Here is a 16,979-nt window from a genome sequence, read left to right as displayed (position 1 = left end):
TGGTGTTGTTCCCATGTGCCTGCTGCCCTTGTCCTTCTAGGTGGTAGAGGTCACAGGTTTGGGAGGTGCTGTCGAAGAAGCCTCGGCGAGTTGCTGCAGTTACACCTGTGGATGGTACACACTGCAGCCACTGTGCGCCGGTGGTGACGGGAGTGAATGTTTAGGGTGGTGCATGGACTGCCAATCAAGCGGGCTGCTTTGTCCTGGATGGTGTCAAGCTTCGATGTTGTTGGAGCTCATCCAGGCAAGTGGGGAGTATTCCATCACACTCCTGACTTGTGCCTTGTAGATGGTGGAAAGACTTTGGGGAGTCAGGAGGTGAGTCACTCGCCGCAGAATACCCAGCCTCTGACCTGTTCTTGTAGCCACAGTATTTACGTGGCTAGTCCAGTTAAGTTTCTGGTCAATGGTGACCCCCAGGATGTTGATGGTGGGGGTTTCGGCGATGGTAGCGCCGTTGAATGTCAAGGGAAGGTGCTTAGACTCTCTTGTTGGAGATAGTCATTGCCTGGCACGAATATTACTTGCCACTTATTAGTCCAATCCTGGATGTTGTCCAGGTCTTGCTGCACGCAGGCATGGGCTGCTTCATTATCTGAGGGGTTGCGAATGGAACTGAACACTGTGCAATCATCAGCGAACATCCCTATTTCTGACCTTATGATGGAGGGAAGGTCATTGATCAAGCAGCTGAAGATGGTTGGGCCTAGGACACTGCCCTGAGGAACTCCTGCAGCAACGTCCTGGGACTGAGATGATTGGCCTCCAACAACCACTACCATCTTCCTTTGTGCTAGGTATGACTCCAGCCACTGGAGAGATTTCCCCGATTGCCATTGACTTCAATTTTACTAGGGCTCCTTGGTGCCACACTCCGTTAAATGCTGCCTTGATGTCAAGGGCAGTCACTCTCACCTCACCTCTGGAATTCAGCTCTTTTGTCCATGTTTGGACCAAGGCTGCAATGAGGTCTGGAGCAGAGTGGTCCTGGCGGAACCCAAACTGAGCATCGGTGAGCAGGTTATTGGTGAGTAAGTGCCGCTTGATAGCACTGTCAACGACACCTTCCATCACTTTGCTGATGATTGAGAGTAGACTGATGGGGCGGTAATTGGCCAGATTGGATTTGTCCTCCTTTTTAGCAACACGACATACCTGGGCAATTTTCCACATTGTCGGGTAGATGCCAGCCTTGTAGCTGTACTAGAACAGTATGGCTAGAGGCGCGGCTCGTTCTGGAGCACAAGTCTTCAGCACTGCAGCCAGGATGTTGTCGGGGCCCATAGCCTTTGCTGTATCCAGCGCACTCAGCCGTTTCTTGATATCACGTGGAGTGAATCGAATTGGCTGAAGACTGGCTTCTGTGATGGTGGGCATATCGGGAGGAGGCTGAGATGGATCATCCACACGGCGCTTCTGGCTGAAGATGGTTGCAAACACTTCAGCCTTGTTTTTTGCACTCACGTGCTGGACTCTGCCATCATTGAGGATGGGGATGTATGCAGAGCCTCCTCCTCCCGTTAGTTGTTTAATTGTCCACCACCATTCACGACTGGATGTGGCAGGACTGCAGTGCATTGATCTGATCCGTTAGTTGTGGAATCGCTTAGCTCTGTCTATAGCATGTTGCTTCTGCCATTTAGCATGCATGTAGTCCTGTGTTGTAGCTTCACCAGGTTGGCACCTCATTTTTAGGCATGCCTGGTGCTGCTCCTGGCATGCTCTTCTACACTCCTCTTTGAACCAGGGTTGATCCCCTGGCTTGTTAGTAATGGTAGAGTGAGGAATATACCGGGCTATGAGGTTACAGATTGTGCTGGAATACAATTCTGCTCCCGCTGATGGCCCACTGCGCCTCATGGATGCCCAGTTTTGAGCTGCTAGATCTGCTCTGAAATTATCCCATTTAGCATGGTGGTAGTGCCACACAACACGTTGGATGGTGTCCTCAGTGTGAAGACGGGACGACTTCTCCACGAGGACACGGCGGTGGTCACTCCTACCAATACTGTCATGAACAGATGCCTCTGCGACAGTTAGATTGGTGAGGACGAGGTCAAGTAGGCTTTTCCCTAGTGTTGGTTCGCTCACCACCTGCCGCAGGCCCAGTCTGGCAGCTATATCCTTCAGGACTCGGCCACCTCAGTCAGTAATGGTGCTACCGAGCCACTCTTGGTGATGGACATTGAAGTCCCCCACCCAGAGTACATTCTGTGCCCTTGCTACCCTCGGTGCTTCCTCTAAGTAGTGCTCAACATGGAGGAGGACTGATTCATCAGCTGAGGAGGGCTGTAGGTGGTAATCAGCAGGAGGTTTTCTTGCCCATGTTTGACTGGAAGCCAATGAGATTTCATGGGGTCCGGAGTCAAAGTTGAGGACTCCCAGGGCCACTCCCTCCTGACTGTATATCACTGTACCATCACCTCTGGTCGGACTGTCCTGCCAGTGGGACAGGACATACCCAGGGATGGTGATGGAAGAGTCTGGGACGTTGGCTGAAAGGTATGATTGTGTGAGTATGGCTATGTCAGGCTGTTGCATGACTAGTCTGTGGGACAGCTCTCCCAATTTTGGCATAAGTCCCCAGATGTTGGTGAGAAGGATTTTGCAGGGTCAACTGGGCTTGGTTTACATTTGTCGTGTCCGGTGCCTAGTGGGCCGATGCCGGGTGGTCCGTCCGGTTTTATTCTTATTGTGACTTTCTGTAGCGAGATTGTACAACTGAGCGGCTTGCTGGGCCATTTCAGAGGGCAATTAAGAATCAACCACATTGCTGTGGGTCTGGATTCACATATAGGCCAGACCGGGTAAGGATGGAAGGTTTCCTTCCCTAAAGGACATTAGTGGACCAGATGGGTTTTTACAACAATCCGGTAGTTTCATGGCTACCATTACTGGTACTAGTTTTTTAATTCCAGATTTTATTTAATTAATTGAATTTAAGTTCCCCAGCTGCCGTGGTGGGATTTGAACTCATCTGGATTATTAGTCCAGGCCTCTGGATTACTAGTCCAGTAACATAACCACTATGCTACCATACCCTATATATTATTATTATTAATAAGATAATTAATTATCTTGTTGTGCGGGGTCCTTTAGGGAAGAGTGACCATAACATGATAGAATTCTTCATTAGGATGGAAAGTGAAGTAGTCCAATCCAAAACGAGGATCCTAAATCTAAACAAAGGAAACTACGAAGGTATGAGGAGTGAGTTGGCTATGATAGACTGGGAAACTTCATTAAAAGGCATGACGGTGGATAGGCAATGGATAACATTTAAGGAACGAATGCATGAATTTCAACAGTTTTACATTACTTCCTGGCGCAACAACACAAAAGGAAATGCGGCCCAACCATGGCTAACAAAAGAAATTAAAGATAGTATTAGATCCAAAGAGGAGTCATATAAAGTTGCCAGAAAAATTAGCAAGCCCGACGATTGGGAGCAGTTTAGAATTCAGCAAAAAAGGACCAAGAGATTGATTAAGAGGGGAAAAATAGAGTATGAGAGTAAACTTGCAAGGAACATAAAAGTGGACTGTAAAAGCTTCTACAAGTATGTTAAAAAAAGATTAGCGAAGACAAATGTAGGTCCCTTACAGTCAGAAACAGGAGAATTTCTAAAGGGGCACAGGGAAATGGCAGAGCAATTAAACAAATACTTTGGTTCTGTCTTCACAGAGGAGGACACAAATAACTTCCCAGAAATGCTAGGGAACCAAGGGACTAGTGAGAAGGAGGAATTAAAGGAAATTACTATTAGTAAAAAAAGTGCTAGAAAATTAAATGGTACAGAACACCGATAAATTACAGGGCCTGAATCTGCGTCCCAGAGTATTAAGAAAGGTGGCCATGGAAATAATGGATGCATTAGTTGTCATCTTCCAAAATTCTATAGATTATGAACAGTTCCTGCAGATTGGAGGGTGGCAAATGTAACCCCACTATTTAAAAAAGGGAGAGAAAACAGGAAACTACAGTACGGTTAGCCTAACATCAGTAGTAGGGAAAATGCTAGAGTCTATTATAAAGGATGTGATAACAGGACATTTAGAAAATATCAACGGGATTAGACAAAGTCAACATGGATTTTTGAACGGGAAATCATTTTTGACAAACGTACATGAGTTTTTTTTGAGGATGTAACGGGTAGAATAGATAAGGGATGTGGTGTATTTGGATTTGGTGTATTTGGATTTTCAGAATGCCTTTGATAAAGTCCCACATAAGAGGTTAGTGTGCAAAATTAAAGCACATGGGATTGGTAGTAATATACTGGCATGGTTTGAAAATTGGTTAACAGACAGGAAACAGAGAGTAGGAATAAATGGGTCTTTTTCAGGGTGGCAGGCAGTGACGAGTGGGGTACCACAGGGATTGGTGCTTGGGCCCCAGCTATTCACAATATGTATCAATGATTTGGATGAGGGAACCAAATGTACTGTTTCCAAGCTTGCTGACTACACAAAACTAGGTGGGATCGTGAGTTGTGAGGAGGATGCAAAGAAGCTTCAGGGCAATTTAGACAAGTTGAGTGAGTGGGCAAATACATGGCAGATGCAGTATAATGTGGGTAAATGTGAAGTTATCCACTTCGGAAAGAAAAACAGAAAGGCAGAGTATTATTTAAATAGTGACAGATTGGGAAATGTTGATGTACAAAAGGGACCTGGGTGTCCTTGTACACCAGTCACTGAAAGTAAACATGCAGGTGCAGCAAGCAGTTCGGAAGGCAAATGGTATGCTGTCCTTCATTGCAAGAAGATTTGAGTATAGGAGCGAGGATGTCTTACTGCAGTTATACAGGGCCTTGGTGAGACCACACCTGGAGTATTGTGTGCAGGATTGGTCTCCTTACCGAAGAAATATTCCATAGAGGAAGTGCAGCGAAGGTTCACTGGACTGATCCCTGGGATGGCAGGACTGTCATATGAGGAGCGATTGGATAGACTCGAGTTTGGAAGAATGAGAGGGGATCTCATTGAAACATAAAATTCTGACAGGGCTACAGACTGGATGCGGGGAGGATGTTTCTCCTGGCTGGGGGGGGGGGGGGGGGGCGGGGAGGGGAGGGTCCAGAACGAGGGGTCAGTGTCTCAGGATATGGAGTAGGACGTTTCGGACTGAGATGAGGAGAAATTTCTTCATTCAGAGGGTGGCGAACATGTGGAATTCTCTACCACAGAAGACTGTGGAATCCAAGTCACTGAATATATTTAAGAAGGAGCTCGATAGATTTCTAGACACAAAAGGCATCAAGGGGTATGGGGAGAGAGCGGGAATATGGTATTGAGATAGAGATCAGCCATAATCATATTGAATGGCGGAGCAGGCTCTAAGGGCCGAATGGCCTACTCCTGCTCCTATTTTCTATGTTTCTATGGTGAAGAGATTAAAGTTTCTGATCGATCAAACAACTTTGTTAGATTAGTTGTGCGTTGAAAAAAAATCCGTATGCCTGTCGCAAAACAATTTCACAGATGAAATGGGCTGCATTATGTTAATGGTAAGCATTTATTTTAATGAACTGGTCTGCAGTTTAAGAACCCTCTGGAAAATATTTTTCTACATTAAAACTGACAAAATGATCAGATTTTAGTGTACTCTACTTTAGAAATCTCAATCTCAAAAGTAAAGCAACAGAAAATTGGCATTTGTTTGGTATGTTTTTATAAATAATCTTTAATTTTTATTTGTGAACAAATTTGCAGAGCAAAATTACAGTCCAATATAAGAAAGAAAGTCCTTTGAATATGAATTGTTCAGAAATGTACACTGCAGTAAGACAAATATTCAAATTGGGTGAAGGCGTGCAAGTAAAAACGTCTCCATTTAGAGGCAATGCTATATGCAGCACAATTACCACGATGAACGGGAGATCACGTAATTAGCATTATTTACCATCAACAAAACAAAGGTGATAATCAGGTGACAACTGAAACCACTGGTTAACGATTCAGTTTTTTGTGCGAGGAAAGGACACTCCATCTAATACATTTTCTGAAGTTTATCGAACATAAAAGCTATGTTAGGTTTGCAATCAGTATTTCTCTCACATTTATATACACACATATACAGATACACACAACCTCTGTTTAAAAATATAAACTTTATCTGACTAATGTTTTAGAAATTCATCTTCATTTTTTAAAAAATAATTCTGAAAAACTGACCAGAAACTGCTGGAAACTTGAGAAAAATATTCCAGTTTGGCTACTTAAATACTAATGATGGATCTTGGCAAGTTGATACACTGCTCACCATTAGACTGCATTATTTGCCTTCAGCGCTCAGTCATAGCTCTGAACAAAAATCTCAAGTCTAAGTCCAAGTTTTTGGGAGCGGCTGCTGCCTTCAATAAAAATTTTGATGAAGGTATTAAAAATACAAAATAATTCAATGGATAAATGTGTTATTGGGAAATATGTAATTTAAATTTTTCATTTTTAAAATAGAAATTCCAATTTACATTGATTTTTTACATTGGAATGCCTATTAGAAATGTTTACATAGCATCTTGCAATGTGAAATCTTGACAAAGTAGTACAGATGTGTGGACACCATCTTTTTTTAATACACATTTTATGTATATAATAGTATCTGCTTATTGCTGTGGGTTAAACGCAACAATTTCTCCAAGATTTACTTGGAAAAATACTTACCATTTAACCAGGCTTCTCTATTTTGCGCTTCTTGTAACAGTCCAAATCTGAATTGATCTGAAGTTCCAGCTGGAAAGAGATTAATTACATCAATAACATTTTGTTTTATGGCTTCCAGATTCCCCCTCCCTCAACCGCCCCTCCCGAAGGCATTGATTCATTCATGGGGTACTGTTCCACAGGCACCCATCAGAACCTTGCCCAAGTGGCCATTATTCACAAGTGTCTAATGAATATCAACAGACTATTCACAACAGAACACATCACAATAGAGCCCAATCCTATCTTCTCATCACATATTTGGAGATGTGCATTTACAGCAGATGTTACTGGACAGTGTTCAGAAGCAGCAATCCTGGCAGTTACTCCCTTCTCTAACCCAAGGATGCAGAAGCCAATTATTAGTGCCGTACCCACTGCTTCACCTGTGTTTAACTAACTTTGCACAAACCAGTGATCGAACTTGGACTATAGGGATCAGTCATCCACTGGCTAAATTCACAGCCATCTTGGTGGGGGGCGGGGGGGGGGGGGGGGGGGGAGAAGGGGGTCGGCCACATGCATAATTTTAAAATCCCGCAATTATTTTCTGATTTCTAAAGTTCACCAAACCAATTTTTAATATATGCATTTCAAATATGGGACTGGCACTAATTGGGATTTAGAACTAAGCACAGAGTGAATATAAGTTCCAGCTGTTTGGCTTACCATCACAAAGCCCAGGACACACTTAATCTATCGACATTACTGAGACCAGTTTTCCAGCCCTGTAGAGTTTCATAATTTAATTGAAGTTGCTGCCATTTGATTTGATTTTGAACTTAACAAAAACAACGTATCTGTGTTCAACTTTTATTGTTTTCCTTTCAATGATAAAAATTCTGAAGTTATCCTGCAATAGCTTCATCAGAATCCCAAGTTAGAATGGCTGAGACAGACCATTATGTGCCATCACTTGCTACAAATTAAGCGGTCATATAATTGGTAGCTTTATTTTGGAAAGTAACGCTTCTGTCTTCTGAAATATCTTTTCATGACAATATAACAATCACAATAGTCATGACTACTTTTTTTGTTGCGATAATTGCAATATATTGGTAAATCATATTGTATTATATTCATATTTTCAGCTTTTTAATAGAAGGTTGTGGAAGTGGTGGGAAAAATTGAAAAAAAATAAGTGCACAGGCAATTATTAATTATAACACCTGTTTGAAAACTAATTTTACAAATTTCTTTCCTCTGTTAATCTGGCTAGTTAACAACAATATTGTCCAAGTTATAGCAATATACGAATAGTTTCTTTTGACATTATCTGTAAGGAATTTACACAATTTCACTAGGCAATACTACATTGATCCAACAGGTCAAGTTGGTGATCAACCAATTATATTTTGAGCTTGGGTGACGTAACAAATTCTAGATTTATTTTATTTCATTCTGCAAATTTTACTCTGGAGGCGATGGGAAGAGAGCAGAAAGCAGAAAGCAATCTTACTGCAATTATAAATACTTTGTCAGATACACCGGTATCGTTTGCAAAGAGAATGTATGTTATTACCCGAATAGGTATGGGCTTACACATTCTCATATGCAGTTCAACCTCCACATACAACTGAATAGTCAAGCCAGAGAGGGGAAAACACCCATTGACAATGATCTTTACAGAGTTTCATGGCAGAGCAATTGTTTCCATAAGCAATTTTTATTCTCCATCCCTCTCAAATCTCTATACAAATGTCCACCTTGACACACACGGTTTTTTGTTTCCTGAGGTAAAAGCAGCACCAGGCAGGAATGAAAATGTAACATTGCACACAAGAATTCTTAGAAGATTTTTATTAGAAAGCTCAAGTTGCACCAAGTCCAAAAAAGAACTGAAGCAGAAATGAAAGAACTTTTGCATGTGGAGATTGGACTACAAAAAAAAGGCAAATTATACTTACAGTAACAAATTTAATACTAACAACATTTGCCATGTAAAACTGAATTATCCTGAAGCAGTGCGGAAAACAAAAACTGGAGACAGAATTCTTTGGCCTAAGTGTTGAGTCCAGTTTGAGGGTAGCTCAAAAGCAATCAGGTCATTGGATGGAGCACTCAATGGCCTGAGAAAACAATGGTCTTAAATTTAGGGGGAGATCCTGTGAACTGAAGTCTGCCTGACATCCTCTCATACAAAAGCAACACTGCCGCCTTTGGTAAACAGCTTTTTTTTTTCAGGATGAAGGCATGAGAAAGGGAGGAAAATCACAACTCGGATAGCTTTAAGCCTTCTATAGTAGTTTCTGCAATGTCAAAATGGACTTCTAAGATCCTTTACGTCTACAGGAGAATTAAAACTCAGCAGGGTTTGTCTGCAAAGTAGAATGCTTTGTACTATAAATTGGGCCCATATCTGTTGTCAAATGTGAACTCCTGAAGAAATTCAGGTACCTGGATAATATCCATGTTACTCTGAAAACTCTCTATTCCCCGTAGTAGTAGCTAATTTGTGGAAGAATACAACCCAACAGATCATGTCAGCAGATCTCATCGGGATTGTTCCCCAGATATTTCCTCCAATTTTCCAGTTTCTTGGATTTTTTTTTGGCTGGTGGGAGGAGCAAACATAGGGGAGAGTTTGTGAGATTATATATATATATATATATTTTAAACAAGTTATGGGATTTTCATTACGGCTCACTGAATAGGCACACCATGAGGTATGGGACAGACCAAGAGGGCCCAGGTACAATCCCTGGGTTTGTGCAGTGTTCCAGGCACTACAATTGGCTATAAGCATAGCCCAGGCTAGGCAGTAGAAAACTCATCTCTTTCCAGTGGTCCTTATTGGAGTGAGGATCAGTTCAACTGGAACACTTCCCATGTAAAGAATAGCCACTTGGGCAAAGTAATGAAAGACTATTGGCAAGCTAGTTGAGGTGGAAGGAAAAATTGCCAAAGGACTGCAGAGCAACAGTGAGGTGTTTTTGTTTTAAAAAAAAAGATTACAAAAGGTACACAATAAATGTATTCCATTAAAAAAGGAAAGTGCTGGTAGTGTTAGGATGCCATGAAGGTTAGAAACCAATTAAAACTGAAGAGAACCAATCAGGACTACAAGAATAATAGTAATGAGAAAACTAAAGGAGAATATAAAAGTTAGAAATGTGGTTTAGAGCAGAATACGGACAGCTAAGATGGAGTATGAGGAAAACATTTCAAAAAACATCAGAAGGAATAGTAAAGTGTTTTATAAGTATATCAGTACATAGAGAATTGTTCAAAGCAAGATAGGGCCCCTGAAAAGAGAGGATTGTCAATTTGTAGATAATGATCAAAAAATGGCAGAGGGGATACTTTGCTTTGGTTTACATTGAAGAGAAGGATATCGGTGAGGAGGTGAATCATGACGTGGCTGAGACTAAGATGAGAAATATTATGATGAATAAAAAATATTTTAGGTAAGTTAGTTAGGTTAAAGGAAGACAGAGCACCAGGGCTTGACATGACATATCCTAGGATTCTGAAGGAGATGAGGCAGAAATTGCAGAGACCCTACAAATATTTCAGGGCTCTATTGAGTGTGGATGTGTGTGGGAGGCCTAGAGAATGGGGACAAAAAAGGGGGACAAGAACTAATCTGGGTAATTATAGGCCAGTTACCGTAACAGCTGTGGTATGAAAAATTTATAGTCTTTAATCAAGGATGAAAGAGAAAACAGAAGTAGCATGGATTTTAAAAGGGTAATCCTGCTTGATAAACTTTAGAATTCTTTGAGGAGGTTACAGACATGGTAGATGGGGAAAATGCAGTAGATGTTGAGTGAATGGACTTTAGGATTTTGATAAGGTGGGGGAATGGACTAATATATGGCAGATGGAATTCAATGTCAGCAAGTGTGAGGTGATAAATGTTGGCAAAAAATAACAGTAGTAATTATACAGTGAACGGAAGTAGGCTCAGTGCTGCAGAAAAACAAAAGGATTTGGAGTTACAGGTTTACAGGACATTAGAGACAGCACCTCAGCTTGATGGGCCTTAAAAAGTTAATGCAATTCTAGTTTTTATCATGAGGTATAGAATAAAAAAAAGCCAAGAGGTAAATGAGAGTCTGTATAAAACCTTGGTTAGAGTACTATGGGCAGTATTGGGTGCCACACTGCAGGAAGAATATTGTAGTTTTAGAAAGGGTACACTAGGATGCAGCTGGGTGTAAAGAAATACAAATATGAAGACAGCAGTGAAAAATTGGGGTTTTTTTTCCATTAGGACAACACAGATTACAGAGTGGTATAATACAAGTGTTTAAAATTATGAAAGGATGGAACAGGCTAGATAGAAACAGATGGTTTCCAGTAGTTAAGGAGTCAAGAACTAGGATCCATACATACAAGTTTACATGTAAGATTTAGAGGACAGGAGAATCTTCTTTACACAGAGAGCTGTGAGGTTGTGGAGTTCAGTTAGTGTTTGAGGCAGCAACTGTCAATAGTCAAGATTAGATTGGATAGATGGATGAAGGAAAAGGGATATGGGAACAGTGCAAATGCCAGCAAGGATCAGTTTGGCCAAATAGACTGTTTTCATGTTGTACCTTCTGTTTCTAAGTATTTCCTGGAACTTCGGAACTACTCCATAAGTCACTGCCTTCAGAAAAGGGGAGAAAATTTGTGTGGGAAACAAAAACCACTAATACACTTTGACTTTTTGTGTTACGCTTTGTTTACATTTCTTGACTGACCTATGTATACGGTACCTGTAAATGAGTCTACAGGAATTTCCTGTAATCCATCCTCAGAGAATGCCATGGGTGGCTGTATCATCAAGTTATCGCCAACTCCCTCTTCAACTTTTGGTGCAACATTGTATACAATTCTTCTGGTTATGTGGTTTTTCCGTCGTCCGCTGCGAGGCACCGTCTGATGCAACATTAGTTTTCCCAAACTTCCCCATGAAAAAGCAGGACTTTGATCTTGAGGTAGCCCCACCTGCAGGTCTTTTCCACCATAATCTGAAAAGTTATCTTGACTCCAGGTTGAATCATTAATCTGGTAGCTCTCATTCTGGTCCATTACTGAACTCATATCTAAACCATAGCCTTCCATTTCATACCTAGCTCTTTCTTCATGCAGGCCTCCTGTGGCACAGTTATTCACTGTACTTGTAGATTTGACTACCCATGGACTGCTGGGCTCAGGCTTCAACATGGCTACAGTGTTGTCTCTATGGGATCTGTTGGAGACTTTTACCTTCTCATACTGCACTATTATTTTCTCTGCCGCATTAGATTTTGTACTGATGTTTAGGGCATCCTTTATAAAACCACGGCAAGCCTGAACAATGTCAGTCATTTGTAGGTAGCTTGCTACAGACATTACCTCAATTACGTTCTGGCTGGTTAGAACCAAATGTCCAGAGTACATGAAATCAAGAATGACTGTGAAACCTTGTACTGCAACAACATCGAGGTGAGTTACTGTGACCTGGTCACAACTCTCATTCGGAGTATAGCAATAGAGAGTCTTAAAGTAACGGCTGCCTGCAACTAATATGTTCTTGTGGGCTTTGAAAACCTGACCCTTCACCACAATGTTGACATCACATAGAATGCCTTGCTGCCGCTGTTCATTCAGTTCCTGAAGCAGTTGGTAACAATAGGAAATTTCATTTCGATCGCTTTTGTACTCACTGTACATCTCATCTGTTGATTTGGATGTAATCGCAGACTCCTGGAAAGAAAAACAAACCATACAGGATTTTTTTTTGAATTTAAAAGCAAATTATGTTCTACTTATATTTTGAAGTATTCTTTCTTGAGAGTGAAGTGAGTGGTCAGTACTGAGAATAGAAAACTTATGCATTTTCAACCAGATTTTGCATGCTTTAGATGCAACATAAAACTCTCTACTCTGCTCCAATAATGTGCTGCAAAACAAACCACTTCCTCCTGCATCTGTGCAAACCATTCCATTTGCCATTCACAATGTGAGATTGCTGATATAACATTGATTTGAGCTGAGGCTAGTACTCACTAAACCAATTTGAGAATATCAAATTGATTAGGGCCCTCTGAAACCAGAAAGCAGATTTTCATTCCATTCTTTTAGGCCTGATTCAAACTCAGGCTCCAGAAGTGAAAGGGCAGTGTGTTAACTCTCTCATCAATTTTCTTCTACCTACCTAGTATGCTGCAACTTCATTGCAACAAATGGATTGAAAAAACATTTTAGGGTACCACACTTGAATGAATGAAAGAAATGGTATAAAGATTGTTAACTAGCAAATCAAATACTTGCAACAGGAAGTAAGGAGCAAGATAAGAAATAACAATGCTCATTTGGAACAATAGTGTGTCCTGCGTTTTTAAACAGCTTGGTTTTTCTCTGCCTCCAATTTTCTCCCTCCTCCACTCCCTTCCTGAAGGCAGTGACATATACTTGGGTACACTTTTTTTGGGTGCTCGTTATCCTCTAATCAATACTTCATCCAAACTGCCATTTTTTTCCCCACATGTGATACTGCAGTGCAGGCTGTTCATCCATAGGGGTTATGTCAAGCGACACGAACATGCATACCACTACTAGCATACACTGGATAACAATTAAAAGCATGAACTTGAGATAATTCTCCCCTCTCTGGCCCAGGGATTCCTAGATCCAGCCAAGACTGGCTAATCAGGACCTACCAAAATTGTACACTTTTCTGAAGAGCCCCGAAGAGAGGCAGAGCCTAATTTATGCATTCTGAAATAGGAATTCCCACATAGTCATAAGGCATTTTCAGAACACCATGTAAGTGAGCAAGTTGCATCTCTCACCATGCGTTAATTATTTACTTGTGCTATGTAACAGTTTCAGTATTGAATGTCAGCACTAGAATTAATCAACTGTCTGAATTTAGCATTCATCCAAAGCAGAGTGCTTGAGCAGTTTTAAAAAACTTCTAACTCTACTTTGGAAGACAACATTTACAAATGCAGTGCCGTACATTGAAAACACAATTTTGTTTCTACAATATTTATCACAATTCTTAATGTGCTATATCACCCTCTTGTTTTTCTCCCTTTCCCTGTTCTGTTCCTACTGGAGACTTCCTACAAGCAAGAAACAGGCAACTTAGTTCCCCTTCACCATCTATGTCATTGGACCAGTTGTTAGGAAGAGCTGCACAACAGCCTGGCAACTACTCTTCCTTCAATGTTTTAGTAGCTTTTATTACTGTAATGTAATATCAATATCATTTGGAGTATCACAATGCATGAGCTGAAAAGAAACAATATTGTTTTCCCATCGATTTCATTTTGGAACACTAGCACATTCTATTCTGATCAATTTAAAAGATTTTTTCCTTACATGCACACTATTTTTATAAACTTCACAAATACAGACATGGGTTTTTCTAAAAAAGTTAAAAGAAACTTTTTTTAAAAATCAAATCTTCGAACAATTCAAAGATGTATTACAAAATGTAAAATATTTTGATAGTTAAAACTTACAGCAATTTGGAGAATCTCACTGCAATTACCCAAAACCAGAGTCAAAAAAGAATCATTTGTTCTATATAATTTTACTAATTTTTGGCACGCTTCAATTTAAACGGAAAATACAGGTAACGCTGTCTGGAGCAATTACAATGTAGAGGATTAAATTAAAATAGAATACGTGAAGCACTCTGAGATAATGACTTTGTTGGGAGGGAATCGAGATCTCTTCAGCACTCATCTATGCACAAAAACATTCCCAAAGTTACCGAGAAAAAAATGCTAAAATATTTATTGACTCTAATTATTAATTAACACACCCTAGTGCAAACACCACTGAACTCTTCACTTACATGCTTATACTCTAGTTCACTTACACATTCCTTTATTACCAGATACATAGATGTTATGGGGGTGGAGGGAGGCAAAGAGATAACAAAGCTGAAATTTCCATGGGTCCCATTCATGAATACCTTCTTGAGGACTGGCCAAGGAGTTCCATTAATATCTAGATATGCCTGGAGGGACGATCATCCCACCCTGCAAATAAACATAGCGGAAATGGAGGGAAAGACCATTTACCCCTTTCTCTTTCCTTCCTCCAAAAAACCCCAGAAATAAATCAGTTTTTCAAAGCAGGCAGTGTTCCATTTGTACCAGAGGAGGGGGTCTGCATGTGGGCTAGTGTGTGTACGTCATTTTGGATGTACAGTAATTACTGACTCCTGGAAAGAAAAACAAACCACACAGGATTTTTTTTTTAATTCAAAAGCAAATCACATTTTGCTACTTACACTTCAAAGTACTCTTTCTTTGCCTTAGTTAGCCACCATAAACAGAATGGAAATACTTTTACAATGCTACCCAGGCTACAACTCACCGGTTCAAGCAGCCTCACTGTTCTCTTCTATTAACAAAATACAACTCAACAACACATGGCTATGTTACTATGCTATGGAGTAGCATGATACACCAGTGATATTCTCACACGAGTCCATTTGTAGCCATGCTATCAGGCAACCATCTGAACACATGTCCTCTTCCCATCCCTCTTTCACATTCTCCGCTGGAGGCAAAATTAGGTGCGCAAAGCTTCTACCCCACTTCGTGTAAATAACAGTATTCACAAATGCCTGTCCTCTCAACCAGGAAATGAATAGCAGGGGTGGAAACAATAATATATTTAAGCAGAAAAACCTGTCAGAAACACCATCCAGACATTAATGAAAATGTTAATACTTATTCAGTTATTCTATTTTAATGCTTCTACTTAATTGTTTTTTTCCATTCAATATATTTTATGAAAAGTCTTAAAAAAAAGACATACATTTGCTTTGCCATGATAATCAACAATAAAATGTATTTAGAATGTCTCTGTCATCTCTTCCCCCGGCCCCCCCACAAAAAAAAGATATTTTACTGAGTATTTGGTCAGAGAACTTCATTTATCTAAGCATTTAAAGTTATGCTGTTAGGCTTATTATTATTATTATGGATGCAAGAAATTTATTGCGCCCATTGACAAATATATTTATGAAGTCTGATTAAATCCAATACCAGCTTTATAACTTTCAAATGTTGTCAACATTTGCAGCCACGTGCATGTATACTTTTCAAGGGAAATGGAATTGAGATACAGATCAGACATGATCTAATTCAATAGCGGATCAGGCTCGAGGGGCTGAATAGCCCACTTCTGTTCCTATGTAACACACTGTCGGATGGGGTTGGAAGTTCGGTTAAGAGTGTTATTCATCACTGCTCAGTTTTCTCATCAATATAATGAAATTGCCCACAGGCAGATTGATTAGATGCTATCAACCACTGCTCAGATAAAATGAAATGGACCATAGTGCATCCTACAATTGACCCTGTTGAACCCTAAAGAAACAATCACCTCAATGGTATCCAATTGAATTGCAAAACAGCTTACCAGCATGACCACTACCTGCGCTAAATTCCATCCACGATTAAGTGGGTTTTTTAAAAATAAAAACAGCAGAGTAAAATGCATTTATAAATGGGCACAGAAGTGCATCAGGACAAACTTCACCATTTCCATGTTTAATTATTTGGTAAGGAAGGGGTACAGAAACACATCAAGACGAAAGAAGTTTTCTCCCATACTGGTCCAAGCATGAGTCGGCACTGAAATCTATTGGCTCTCAACACAAAATAACCAGTCAAGGCACCCATTTTTGTGCAATTATCTCAGCCACTGATATTTTTATTTTTAAAACTGCCTTCTATTGCTTCCTTTTCCATTTGTCTTTCTGATTTTATTTTTAAAAAAGCTATTTCTGTTTTTGAAACAAGGAAAGGAGATTTTGTAAGATTAAAACATGTCAATATTGTTTACTTTCTACTTATTTTTAATTTGTATAATTTTTCTTGCTCTCCATTGTTTTCTCATTCATTATCCTCTTTTTTTTAAAAAGTGTCTCATGACAGACCCTATTTGCATCTTGAATGGCTTCTATGTTCAGATTTTAAAAACAAAAACCAAAATCACTAAAGATCTCATTATTATAAAACACACACTACACAGCAGATTTCCCGTGGCATTCCTCGTGGTGGATCAGAGGATATGATATTTTACAACAGGAATGTTATCAATGAAATGCAACAAAACAAAGCACTACAGCAAGTGTGATTCTGATAGGAAGTGCACATTATATGAAAGACTTTTAATTTTTCACTAGAAGATCTCCAGCGGTCAAAAGCAAAATACTGCAGATGCTGGAAATCTGAAATAAAATCAGAAAATGCTGGAGAAGCTCAGCAAGTCAGGCAGCATCTGTGGAGAAACAGAGTTAATGTTTCAGGTCGAAGACCTTTTGTCAGAACT

General features: G+C 40.2%; 1 protein-coding gene across 1 annotated transcript in view; it reads right to left on the bottom strand.

Annotated features, from left to right (window-relative positions):
* The window catches only part of zbtb10 (zinc finger and BTB domain containing 10), a 66,402-nt gene that overhangs the window by 21,454 nt on the left and 27,969 nt on the right, over positions 1-16,979 (bottom strand). The window contains exons 2-3 of the mRNA XM_067980672.1: positions 11,408-12,380; positions 6,666-6,734 (exon numbers count right to left, since the gene is read on the bottom strand). Coding sequence (XP_067836773.1) covers positions 6,666-6,734; positions 11,408-12,380 — 1,042 coding nt within the window. The remainder of the gene's footprint in view (positions 1-6,665; positions 6,735-11,407; positions 12,381-16,979) is intronic.

The sequence above is a fragment of the Heptranchias perlo genome, chromosome 3, assembly GCF_035084215.1.
Source record: "Heptranchias perlo isolate sHepPer1 chromosome 3, sHepPer1.hap1, whole genome shotgun sequence".
NCBI classification, from domain to species: Eukaryota; Metazoa; Chordata; class Chondrichthyes; order Hexanchiformes; family Hexanchidae; genus Heptranchias; species Heptranchias perlo.
The sequence above is the reverse complement of the archived record's forward strand: the minus strand, read 5'-3'. Positions and strand labels throughout refer to the sequence as shown.